Genomic DNA, 13819 nt, shown 5'->3' with positions numbered 1-13819 from the left:
TGATTTTTATAGAAGTAGCTTACAGGGATGTCTCTCTTGCTTCCCAGACTGTGTGGCATCTCATCATTGGAGCTTAGGCTGAGAAAAACATGCTCACCTCTGATGAAAGACAGTGATTGAGAGATGATTTCTGAAGGAAGTAAATTAAACACACAGCGATGTTAAGCCATAAAAATATATAAAGAATTATTCTAACAATTGGATTGGATTCTTTAAAAAATAAACACCAGGCTTATTAAGGTCAAGTACTAAACAGACAAATAACATGGGTAAGACGTGTTAGAGGTGGAAATGTTCATGTTATGACCTCTAAGACCTGAATTTACAAAGTGCAAAGTGAGCTGGATATGATGATATATCATCACCACCATGATACAGACATCATCATGTCTGATTTCTGGATGTCTGCTCCCTAATCACTAACTAGTGATGAACTGTTCAAAGCACTTACTTGTACCTTGGCAGCATCAAAAGATGAGTCTTGGCCATCAGGCCAGGCTGTCACACAGGAATATCAAGGAAACCCCTAACCTGCAGTCCAGAGATTGGAGTCCTCAGACCTGGTTAGGGCACTAACACGTGAACTGGAACTGTAACTAGTCATAAGAGAGATGAATTCAGGCTTCTTTCATAATGGGTGGATTTTCTAATGTTTTTTTCTTATTGTTTTGTATAAAAATGCAGGGAATTCACAGATCTATTAATTAATATGGCAATAAGACTGAGCTGTGCAATTTTTGTGCTGAATCCAATGCTGTCCAGTGTATGCTAGTCACATTTAAAGTACCCTTACAACACTGGATCACTGGGGAGACTCAGACAGGAGAGCCCACCTTCTGCCTTACAAATGGGCCTTGATGTTTTCTGGACTTAAATTCACAAATGAGGTGTGCTTCTGTGTGCATACAGAACACAGAGACAGTGTAGGTGCCGATTCAGAGAAGGCCATAATAGATATAAATTGCCACGTGATGAAACAACAGCATTAATCATTGCATTTTGTGCATTTAAAAAGTGAGCACTATTAGGTTAAATTAATAATGCATATTTAAAATAACCTTGTAATTGAAAGAATCATGCCTGCACTTCTTGTATGTATTGAGACCCATCACATTTCAGTCTAGACTATATTGTCCTTGTTGTCTAAACATGCAAACCTGTGTTGCACGCTTGGAAATATGCATAGTGCTGGGAAAATATTTGGCTTCATCTCCTGTACACTCAGAGCATTCCCCTGCTGCCATTAACATCACACCATACTGTTCTAATGATTCCAGACACTAATGAACTTGTAATAAGCATTTCTAACTTCCTCTGATTTTAATGGAGCTACCCCTAATTAAGCCTGGATTACATCTCAATCCTGACCAAAAAGAACAGCCCAACTTCATATATACTTAGCACATGTGTGCACCGGTTGAATTCCAAATACACATCAGGTGAGCTATTTTGCCTATTACTTTTGTTTTCTAACTAGTCTATAGTAAACTCATCATTTACTTTTCCACTTTAAGCACCACTAGATATGATTCACCAGGTATGCTAACAGAAAGCTGAAGCTGAGCAAACAAAATTTTTCTCACTAATTAAATGAACAAAGCAAAATGCAAACTCTCTAGAAGTTATATCCCTTAGATAGTCAAAGCTCAGTGACTGTGCTGTGCATGGAGCATGCTTGCCTACACCCTTCGGTATACTGTGGCATGGCAGTATTCCCAGTCTCTGAAAGCCTGCAGTCAGGACTTCAGAATCTGAGGAATTTGGTTATTCCATATCACGGTTCTTCATGGGGGAAGGGTGGTCAAAACACTGCTAAAAGGAGTGAAGGGAGAAAACAAGAGCTGGAGTCAGGCATGCACGTAGTGTAACTCCAAATTTCGCTTAAGTAGTACATTAAAATGACATGCCTTTAATGTCTTGTGTGGCATGATCAGCAGCTGAGATTTGATGGACCAAATTTCACCACTGATGTACAGGAGTCAAGAGTACTGAAGAATATCCAGTTTAACATATGTGCATGGCAAGAAGCTGGGATGTAAGTGATCACCGGGCTTTCCAGATTTTTGCCTGAGATTTGCCAGCAAAGACACATGACTATGTCAGAATCATTCACTACCTACCAGAGACCCAAATATCCAATGCTTCTATCTTTGTTAAATATATTGTGAGTGTACACATCTGCTGTGTAATATGTGGACAGAGAACGTCCTATTCTTCCTGGAAGAACTGGACTTTGTGCAAAGTGTATGTAATACAATAGTCTGGGGTCCCTGGAAATGCACTGAGCAACATCAGAGGCATGGTGGCTGTCAGGAGTCATAAAAAGGTGGAAAGGACCTTGAAACCAACACTGCCGAGTCCACCACTAAAGCACATCCCGAAGCGCCACATCTACACATCTTTCAAATACCTCCAGGGATTGTGACTCCATCACTTCAGCAGCAGACTGCTCCAAAGCTTGACAACCCTTTAGGTGAAGAAATTTTTCATAATATCCGATATAAACCTCCCCTGGTGCAATCTGAGGCCATTTCCTCTTGTCCTGTTGCTTGTTACCTGGGAGAAGAGGCAAACCCCCACCTTGCTATGAGCTCCATTCAGGTAGTTGTAGAAAGTGGCAAAGTCTCCCCTGAGCCTCCTTTTCTCAAGGCTAAACACCCCCAGCTCCCTCAGCTGCTCTTCATAAGACTTGTGCTCCAGACCCTTCACCAACTTTGTTGCCCTTCTCTGGACCTGCTCCAGCACCTCAATGAACAGTAAGTTTAGCTTCTCCACAGACACCCTGCATACCACACGCTGACCAAGGCAATTCTCAGAAACATCTGAAACATTTCAGGCATTATGCCTCCCTAAACAAGCAAAAGAATAACTTTTCCAAAATAAGTGAGAAGTGCAGATTCCTAAATTCACTGCCTGGTCAAGCAGGTATAAGCACCAGTAGAAAAGATGGGGACCAGCCAGCCCAGCTTCTGCAGGAATCCCCCTTTCATCCCACGCGTGTCATTAAATTGCCTTCACTGTGCTGTCAAACAGCACCCTCAGATGGTCCTGCTTCATACATCTCTTCATAACAAGTCTTTTTCTTTTCTTTTTAAGATCAGGAAAAGGAAACAAACCCTCAATGCAATGCTGCCTGTTTCTAGTGCTTGTGACTGCAGAGGAAAGCCCAAGGAGATGAATAAGCATAATACAAAGTTTTGGAAAAGGAAGCAGATGAAAACTCTTGAAAGATATTATATTAATATAATTTCTGATTATACTAAAAGTTACTTCAAGGTTTATCGAACCTTTTCTTATTTTTGAACATGTAAGGTTGTAATATGGCCTTCAATCTTTGCAGCAGTTTTCTAGACACTTTGTAACTCTGAGATCATCTTGATTTCATTATGAAGCAGTGCATTCAATGATGAACCAATGAGCCATGCAATTAACTTTCAGGCTTCTATGTTGATACACAGTTTATTTTGCACTATCTCTACAGCTTCAGTTTAATATACCATAAATTCATGCATCCGTAGCATCTCCCCATGCTGTAAGTACTTAACCACTTTTGTGGAATTTAACAGCTGAAATCAGACGCTTTAATGGTTGCAAAAAAAAAAAAAAAAGGGAGTTCGGGCTTCTGGCACTGAGGAGAGCATAAAATAACCCAATATGGTAATTTGCCATCTAAATGGTGGAGTCTGGATTTCTGAGTTAAATCCCATGGACAGGATGGAACCATTCTAACATCTCAAGATATATTTGCAAACCATTAGCCACTTTGGTAAACTGTAGCCAACTTTGCTCTTTAAATAATTTCTTCATAAGTTTCATATTTTTAACATGAGAAACCGGTAAATGGATCAAAAGTGGGGTTTGGGTTTTTTTTATTTCTTGTTTCCCCTATGTTTATGATAAAGACGAAAGGACACTGCTAATATGAAGGAACAGGATCAGAGGAAAATCAGAGTTAGCAGGTACCAAAAATACGGAGATGAGAGGAGGTGAAACTGAAGTAACTGAGATCAATAGGAGGATTAGAGGAAGCAGAAGAATCATTTCTGCATGTAGGGCAGAGTGGGGAAAATGCTTCAAAGGAGATGGGGCACAGAGAGCAAGTCAAAGGCCAGGGAAAGGCTTGGGGCTGTCATTCTCCTCCTTAAGGAAACAAGAGATAGCAGGACACTTACACCTGTTCAAAGGGAACTAAATGCTACTGTCTACGAAAATGACAAAGTCTGATCTGAGAATATTTTTATTCCTTTTGCATACAGCATGACTTGCAACCACTACCATTAAATGCATTTAACATCAGTAACGACAGATCCTGTGTCACCACAACACCCTTTCTGTGCACTCCTTCATACTGTGCCCAACAGATGGAAAAGCAAGCCTGATAACACTACAGGAATTCTCTGAAGGAGATTAAATGAACTAGTTGCTTCCATAACCTTCACTTTAATTTTTAGGCCCATACAAGATGTACTTCTTCAGAAATATGTTTACACTAGTTAGGAATCACCTTTTTAAAAACACAGCATATGGAAACCATTGAAACACTGATGACAGGTAAAAATATTCTATATTTAGCTGGAGAGCTCCACATTTATAACAATAGCAAATTTTCTCAGACTAATATCACAAAGTAGCTAGAATATTTATCTCAAATGCTGGTGTGATGTTGATGAGATGGTCTACGATTATTTCAGGATTAAGCCCTACAACAATAATCTCATTCCCAGTGAGTGCTCCTAAATACTCTCAGCAAACCCATTTGTCCCTTTTCCGTAACTGTGATCCCATCTCTGTAGAAAGAAATAGCTCCATAAAACTGGGTCAAACAAACAGTTTACTCTTTCCTACAGCAACAGTGTATGTTATGTACATAATACCTCCTTCCTTTGATAACAGTTTAATCCAGTCCATATTGGGCTGAAACATGATGCAGTGTGGAGAAAGTGAGAACACCAAAACCAAGTAACTAACAAAAAAGAAAGAATAGATCTTAATGGACATCCTAAGGAATAAGAAATCGTGTCAGCAGAGAAAAATATATGCTTAAAAAAGTTGCTAATTTTTCCCCAAAAATATGCCCTTAGCTAATTAAAACTTTTTATCGCATAGCTCAAAACCATGTGCATGTTCATATTAATATTGTAAAAAGTGATTTACAAAAATCCTGTCTTCTTGTCCATAACCACCGAATGTGATGCAAACATCATTTTAAGAAGAAACTGAGAGGATCTGTATTTGCACACAACATAAGATGCTGATGCAAAGAAAAATAACTCTCATCTTCCCACAGTTTGCTATTACAGCAGAAAGACTGGTTATTAACACCACTGCCAAAAAAATAAAAGAAGTTAAAATCTTACCCTCACTATTTTCCACAGAAAACAGCTGTTAAATTAATATAAGATTCTGAATTCCTATCAGTGTTAAATATGTTTTTATGTGTCATTATTACTTTGTGCACAGGAAAACTGCAGATAGGCATATGCTTCTTGAAGCTGATGTGCACAGATCTGTGACTGAAGGTATCTCAAGTTTGTATTTCAGTCCTAGTGTTCCTGAAGGTGTCTTGAGCTGTCAGACTTCTGAACTGACTCTGACTTCTGAAGCAGGGTAGGGCAGCAATGAAAGAGAAATTCTACAATAGGCATAGCCTCGTGATGTGACAGAGATCTTGCAGGGACAGAGCTAGAGTGCCAGGGACTCAGACCATTTTTTTACCACAGCTCTTTCCTGGAGTTTTCCAAAACACATGCACAACTCGTTTGGCAAGATCACATTTTGTACCTGCTAAATCAGGTACAATAGCTGAAAACAATTATGATGCCTGCATGTAATTGCAGTGCTGTATTTGGCTTTATGCTGCACAGTGGGATGAGCAGCATTCTTGTCTCCCTTCTGGTAATCAGGAAAAAATTAAAATTCATAGCTGAGATGGTTGACTGTATTACCCTAACAAAAATATGTAATTACAGTCTTTCCATTCTACTCAGAATGAACAAGGTGAAATACTTTAAACATTGATACCACAGTGACCTCAACACATTCCAGGAGAGGAAATTTATCCAGCCCCGCAAAAAAGCAAAGCAAACTGCTCTGATGTGAATGCTCCAACACTTCTTCAGCCCTATCCTGAAAATCTATGGCAGGTGTTCAGTCAGGAGCTCCATGGAAGACAACTTGACTTTTAAGAGAGTTGTCATCCTCCTTGCAAAACTGAGACCAGGGTACAGAAATAAAATTGATTTATATTATTACTAATTTTGATGATGACTACTTTTCAAAGTTGCTCATGCTGTGTTGTGAGAATTAAATTGGCAATGCTGAACTCCAGGCAGTTAAAATTGTTATGGAGTTGAAGTGGCTGAATTAAAATAATAATGAGATCAAAGCAACTGCCAGAATTATCAAAAGGTTATATATCTAAATATAGCTTGTCCTGAAGATACTTCCAACCATTGCACCTGTCAAACTAAATCGATAAGACTGGCTAAAAGCAAAGGTAGGTGTTTTTGTCAGAACAGGTAAAAAACCATATTTAAAAAGTGGTTATTGTGGCCAGCTAGTAAAGTCTTTATCTGAGAACAATTCTTTTCTGTTTCCACAGATTTTCTGTGTTGGGCTGCTGCACACAAACCTGAATGAGCTGACCTTCTCATCAGAATAACCCAACAGAGATGGCATGCAGGGCCAAACATGTTCAGTGGCCACGCAGGCTAATGCCATGCATTTGTTTCCTATGGGTGTTCTGCAAGATGCCTTTCTACTTTAGTCACACAGAATAAATATTGTTTAGGAATTCTGGTTACTTGGAAGGAGAGTTCTGGGAACTGATTTTGAAGTGTGGATGCAGAGAAATAATGCAGCACTACAAAAGGAATTCGTCAAGGCAGATGAATAAAACCCCTCAGGTGACAGATTCTGCATCAGTACATTCAGCGAGGAGCTAAAATTATGCTACTGCTTCTTAAAAGAATTTATGCAGGCAATGAATTCTGTGGACCAGGAAGTGTTTCATCTTTAAGTCATGCTTAAATAACAAGGCTAAGACTCTAGAATATGACTATAAAATTATATTTGTCACTTGCAGTCACCTAATTAAGAACCAGACCCGTTCAACCTCACTCCCCATGTAATAGCTTAATTATTGTATTTGGTGTAATCAAAACCCACACATTTTTAAAGGGTTGTGCAAATGCAGCTTAGGTACATCTCTGATATTGCTAACCCAGAGCCCCATTGTAGCAGGGTTTCACATTTGTAGGAGTAGACTACATTTCACTGATAGAGAGCTGTGCATTCACATTTCATTGCATGAGAGCATTGAGGCAGTGGAGACTGTGGAATCAGTATGTTCAGGCAGAGCAAAAGATAACATAAGCTCAGTCAGCTGCAAGCTTGAAATTAAAAGGAAACAAATCCTCTGCTGTAACCCCTTCCCTCCCACCACCAGATGTACAGGTCTCCGTGAAAAACTGCTGCTTCTAAACCTTCCTCTGCTTCTCTGCACCTTCTTTGCTACATGCACATTCCATTTTCTGTTGAAACAGCCAAAATGGAAGAAAAGCTTAGCTCTCACATTAGCCTTAATAGAAGGTCACAGATGAAAGCAGTGCTGCCACTAAGAGGACACAGACACAAATAAGGCTCTCTAAACTGGTTCTCAAAATCACATCCCTTTTCCCAAGCCAATGTATACCCTGCAGCTGTGCTCACCAGAGAGTAACTGATGCTTTTAACTTTCTGCATAATAGAAAAGCTTTCGAGGAGTGTAATATTACAGCAGTTAGTTTTTCTAAACCAAACCCCTACAATCACAAACAAGGGGGGAAAAACAGATCCTAAAAGGTACAAGTGGAGATTGCGGGTAAAGCTCTGCAGAAGATGGTGGGCAGATGGCAGGGATTTGCAGTGGCACAGCTGCTTTTAAAAATAAAGAGGTGGAAGAGGAGAGGCATGATTAGAGCCACACACACTATTCCTAAACCTCTTCACACAAGAATAAAAATTAAGCTAGCAGTGGGAAACTGAAGTTTGCATATTATTGTTTTATTATCTGGATTGACATTTAGAAACTTTTAATCAGCAGCACCTTCAAGTTTCTTTTCCAATCATCAGTTTTCCAAGTAACCATGAAACAAAGGTTACAACAGAAACATTAACCTACAATGAGATATCAAAAAGGCCAGAATCACAGAATCTTAGGAATGTCAGAATTACTTTCAGTGCCTCCAATTAGCATGCATTTTTTTTCTGTAGGATCTACAATATAAATAGACAATTCTACCAAATCATCAAATAAATATCAATTATGTTACCTGTTTGAATTTCCCATAGAAGGATTTAATTTTTATCATGGTATTTTTTTCCAGGTGTTATTGGTAGAATGCATAGATAAGCAGGGCAAGGAAGAGGAAAATGTATGGGGATTATTGTAGATTAAACAGCACAGGAGGTGAGGCAGGGAAATGCCCAAATTCAATAGGATGCCAAGCACTGGATATGAATTTAGCAAGAATAAAACATTTTTTAACTAAGTGGTAATTTGCATTCAAAACTTCATTTCAGAATGAGGCCTTTGGTTCTTTTTTAATGCATACTTTCATGTATGTCCACAATAGCCACACAGAAAGCCTGCAAGGTAAACGCTAACAAGGTTGCTAATGCAGAGTGTAATAGCCTGGCTTCTCTAGAGAAGCCAAGGGAGCTGTTTCTTGACACCTTTGTTTACAAAATTAACTCTCTTCCAGATAATCTACTCCTAGATCCAAGAAATTTTACATTGAGAGGTACCACTGAACACCAAACCAATAATCTTTTGATCGCTTTTCACACCGCCTCAGTTCACTTTCTTCCCAGTATTAAGTGACTTGTCAGTGTAAACATATTTTTTCTACCTTTTTTTTAAAAAAAAATTAATTTTCTGAACATGCGAGCTAGGATCCAGCAAAAGGAAAAGGTTATCCAGCAACAACCCTAAAGACTTTATACCCATTCTCACTGGTGCTGGCTTGTGCCACAGCTGGGCAGAGAACTGAATGGGCAGCAGGTGAAACCCACCACAAAAATCCACGTATTCCACATCCACTCCTTTCACAGTACCTGGGCTGCTCCCAATCCAAAGACAACAGCAGTAGAGTTGTTACTGTAGGTGCTGCCTAGCACACAAACAAACTCAACAACTGAAGACATTTAAATTAATTTTATTTATACCAGGTTTTCAAAATCAGAAATATTTCAAAGAAATTCAATACTTATAGACAGGTGCTACATTGATGATCTTTGATCCACCATTAGTGCCGTGTTCTCATTCTACAATCAGTAACTCGCCACCACAAACTAAGGGGAACTTACAGAAGTTTATAAAAAATAGGCAGACATGAAAATTTGGTTTATACTGGAATTGGCATAAGAGAGTAAAGCTTATTATCAAATTGTGGCAATTGCTGTGTCCCATCACTCATTCTGAGGAAAGGGTACAGCAGAGAAACTTTTCCACTTAGAGAAACACTTTGGGTTTTAACCACACATGCTCAAAATGAACTTAATGATCCGACTAGGAGTGATTCTTACACTCACGTCCATATACATTTAAGCTTTGCATTTCTAAAATCGCCACAAGCATAAACCTCACCTACTCACTCTAGTCTTGGATCGATTTCCCTTTTCGGAGAAATCAAACCCACATGTCTATACCTCTTCCAGGATTTACCAAATCAAACAAAACAACTGCTGGCTTTGAAGTATTTCTTTTAGAAGAAAAATGCCATTTCTGCACAAGCTACTCTCATGAAAATTTTAACATTTCTTTATCAATAAAATAACCAAAGCCAAGATACTCAAAAGTCACGTCTACATGGAGACACACAGAAGAAACTCGAGAGGATTTTCCTCCACTTCTCGATCACAATGAGGCCCTCACCATTTTGCATAATGACAGAAAACAACAGCTGACAAACCATTTCAGAACAGATGCCAGCTGTCTCTCATTTCTTTTATAATTCAAACAGTAACAGTTCTGTAGCACTTTATTGGTTTTTTTTTTTTAAAAGCAAGCCATCTGAATTGGACCTCGCATCAGTCAGTCAGTCATTTCAAGAACAAACTGAAGGCAGGCTGATCCTTTTGGATCCAAAACTTAATTTGGTAGGAATCTTACATAAATACAGTTTGTGCTTCAATTTCATAGCTACTTGGACTGAGTGAATATACACCTAAGCTAGTTAAAAAAAAAAAAAAAAGTAACCTTTAATATTCAACTTAGAAGCCACAGACATTTTTCCAGACTGTTTGCAGCAGAGACACACAATAAATTTAAACACAGTACTGCTTAAAAAAAATTTACTGTCTAAAATGAAAATTCAAATGTTTTATTAAAATTTAACATTTTCCGTTTTGGCTTTTTCTAAAGAAACAATTCATTCCTTGTGAAAAATCGGCAAAAAAGATAATTTCATTTTACTGTACTGAACTCAAGTCAAACATAAAGCACAAAGGTCTTTACATTAAACTGGGTTTTGCACACAACATGAATGATCAAAACCAGACTACTCTGAGGAATAAAAAGTTGGGGTTTTTTTTAACCTAGACAACATGCATACCATCAGTTACTTCTCAACCTTAAAAGGTACCTGAAAGGAGAGTTTTGTAGAACAAAACCAAGACTCATTAATACACTTAGTAAGTCAGTGGTCATCATGCCTTTTTAGTTAAATTCTAGTAAAGTTTAGTCTACATAGAACAGCTAACACAATGAGGTGTGCAAGTCATAGGGATAGCCAGAAGCCTGAAACAAAGTCTTAAAGTTCTACAGGACAAGAGAGCCTAAACACAGTACCACTAGGCTATTTAAACTACTGAAAAAGAAGAAAAATAACTGGGTTATTATTTCTTCCTTGTTGAATAAGGGCTATGGACTGAACATAAGGGGCCCGTCTTTAAAAGCTCCACAGTTCTATTCCACCAACTTTTAAAGTAAGGTAATGATAAAGAGCATTCCTTCTAGCAGCATGCACAGTTCAGCTGCCAGTGGCTGCCTAATAGCACTCCTTTATGCATACCAGGAGAATCATGTCCAGTTTTGCCATTTGTGGATAACGATGACAAGATACAAAAGCATGTGTTTGCCATAAATAGCTCTGGCTAACGGAGGATTGCTCACACAGAGCAGATCAAATTCTCTATAAGGAAAGCATTATTTGGCTCCCAGCCAAAACACGTCCCCAGTGCAAGCCTCAGTAGTGGCAAACACTTTCCAGTTCTATTTACATAGAAGCTAATAAGTAGAACGGTTCATTTAGGCTATTTCTTGTACCAAGTCGGTCGTAACTGCAACACTCAAGAAACAAAATTACTTCCCAGCTTCCTATTCTGCATACAACTGTCATTACACATTGTCTTACCGAAAAAGACGTCGAGCTGTAAAATCTCGTGCAAGGTTTTACTCTGGCATGTAGAACTTTAAGAACATTCAGGTACGAAACACACTGCATGGTTAATTACTTGGTATTTTTACGTTTCTGACACAAGTGTTTCATGGAACTAATGGTCTCCAGTAGTGGTAGCTTCTTTACTTGAACAGTAAACTAGGAGCAGGTCCTTTATCAAATGATCAGAACAGAGCCAAAAAGTATTGTAAAGCAGTGCCTAAATCAGCATTAAAAACTTGCATTATTTGAGATTAATGATTGTTTACAATACTTTCCACAGAAGTTATTTGAAATATGCTTAACACTTAAAAACTATATTTTCCAATGAAAACAAGGCAACGTTCTGTAATAAGCCACAAGTTTTATTGCAACGTGGCCAGTTTTTGATCTCAAAAAACAGTGTTCCATTTAAGGCTCTTTTTTAATACAGAAATTGCCACCATGACTGATGTTTTACAAAACTTTAGTGTTTCAAGACTCACATGTTAAACAGATAACTTCTACTCCTGTTCAGTAGTGTACATTCAATGGAAAACAAAAGGCATCGTAACAGCTACTTCATTTATAAAGATATGCATGTAACAGGAATGAAACTGAGGTACTACAATAATCTGATGACACAGTTACAGCAACTTAATTGGCATTCCTTTGGGGGGGCGGGTCAAACATATTACAAAAAAGTGCTTTAAATGCATAGTGTTGTGTGCTGCCATGTCACAAAAATAGGCTTGTCAAGGCAGGTGAGGTGTATGAATGCACAAGAGCCTCATGGAACTGCAATCAAGTGCAACTGTAAGTAATACTGTATAGAGTCTACCATCCGACCAGTGGACAATACTTTCAAGGCATTCAATTAGCTTACCCTTTGCTGTCTGCTAGACTATTTACATTAACTATCACATTCATTGTACATGTTGCAAGGAATGCCTGCAACGTCAGTTTTGGCTAAGAGTATGACGTGAAAGCATTCCTTGGATCCTACAAAAAACTACCAGGATTAAACAGTCTAATGGCAATCACTGGTAGACTGCTTAACAATGACATCTCCTTCAGGGCAGTAGGGAAGGGACTTATTTTTTGAGGAGGGGAGGGGACGGGGAGACTAATACTATTCCAATTGAACGAGCTGCAGAAATGGAAGCTCCTTAGATCCAGATGGCACTTGTCTGTCTTTTTATAAGGGTTTTCCTTCAAGTGAAACTACCACGTTGCCTCCCAATTTCTCTGCAAGTGTTGAACGGTCCTTAATATCATCCAAACCATTTACTTGCCACTCATGTTTAATACCTGAAAGATAGATGGACAACAATGTACTTGTGAGAACCTCAACATCTAGACAGCATTATAATTAAGGAGCAAAACATTTTTAGGTCCATACCTGTAAATTTCTTTTTAATGGCATCTTTAGAGCTTGCGTAGATCATCTTGCTTTTTAAAGGTGCACTTTCAGGGGCCCTTTAAGGAAAGAAGAAAACCACGACAAAAGAGTTATTTGGTCACCCAGTGGTAGCTCCAGAACACTGAATTTTAACAGCAAGCTTTGCTTTTACACACCAGAATATAAATACCAGGTCTTCTTTCTTAGATTCCTTTGTCTCATATGTGGCATCATACAAAGCATATCGGCAATCATTCAAAGGTAGCAACTTCACAAAGGCTGTGTAGGGGTCCTCCACAGTATCTCCAATGTCACCAACCAATATCTGCTTGGACTCCTCTACAATTATTTGTTTTTTGTCATCACTTAAGCAGAAGAGAACAGCTTTCTTTCTTTTTTTAATCTCTTCTGGGGTTGAAGATTTCCTTACTTTCATGTCATTAAAAACCTTTATGACTTCATCATTCACTGTTACTCCAGAAGCCTGTAAAATGAGATCAAAGGAGTAATTTAAACAGCAAAAATTAACACTCGCTAGAAAATACGATAGCCCACAGTGCTAGATAAAGAAGTCTGCCTGCCCCCGTAGGAACAAAAATACTACACTCAACCTGAATACACTACGAATTTAGCAATATTTGCAGGATTGGAGCAGGAGGTGTAAATTCTGTAGTTGCTTGTTGCAGATGTCAGCATCTTCAGCTACATTTCTGGACGGCAGTTTTATACAACTAGGCACACGACTGTACTACTCAAGCAGTTTTCCTTCACCTTATCCTGCCTTTGGGTTATCTGGGGGGAGGGGAAGACCAGGATGGGGTGTGGGGATAGGAACTGAATGCAGGGGACGAGTCTGTAATTTTGGGTTGGGATGGGGGGTGGGGTTTTTGTACGGGTTTGGTTTTTTTTAGCGGAACAAACGCTACAGCAGCAGCTCACATCCAGCACTGTCATGACTCTCATTTTGCTGGGTGAGGTAAGGCTCTACAAGCAGCAGAAATGTTTTCTGCATTGTGTC

At 38.8% G+C, this 13819-nt stretch overlaps 1 protein-coding gene across 1 annotated transcript; it reads right to left on the bottom strand.

Moving 5' to 3' along the window:
• Positions 1-10387: 10387 nt before the first annotated feature.
• On the bottom strand, positions 10388-13285 carry CFL2 (cofilin 2 (muscle)). The gene is made up of 3 exons (XM_009070890.1): positions 12978-13285; positions 12802-12878; positions 10388-12710 (listed from the first exon to the last, which is right to left on the bottom strand). The coding sequence occupies exons 1-3, from the start codon at positions 13235-13237 to the stop codon at positions 12598-12600; spliced, it is 450 nt and encodes a 149-aa protein (XP_009069138.1). The 5' UTR covers positions 13238-13285; the 3' UTR covers positions 10388-12597.
• Between the last annotated feature and the right edge of the window lie 534 nt (positions 13286-13819).

This window comes from Acanthisitta chloris, unplaced genomic scaffold, assembly GCF_000695815.1.
Source record: "Acanthisitta chloris isolate BGI_N310 unplaced genomic scaffold, ASM69581v1 scaffold7843, whole genome shotgun sequence".
In the NCBI taxonomy this organism is placed as follows: Eukaryota; Metazoa; Chordata; class Aves; order Passeriformes; family Acanthisittidae; genus Acanthisitta; species Acanthisitta chloris.
This window is presented reverse-complemented; position numbering and strand designations above follow the sequence as displayed.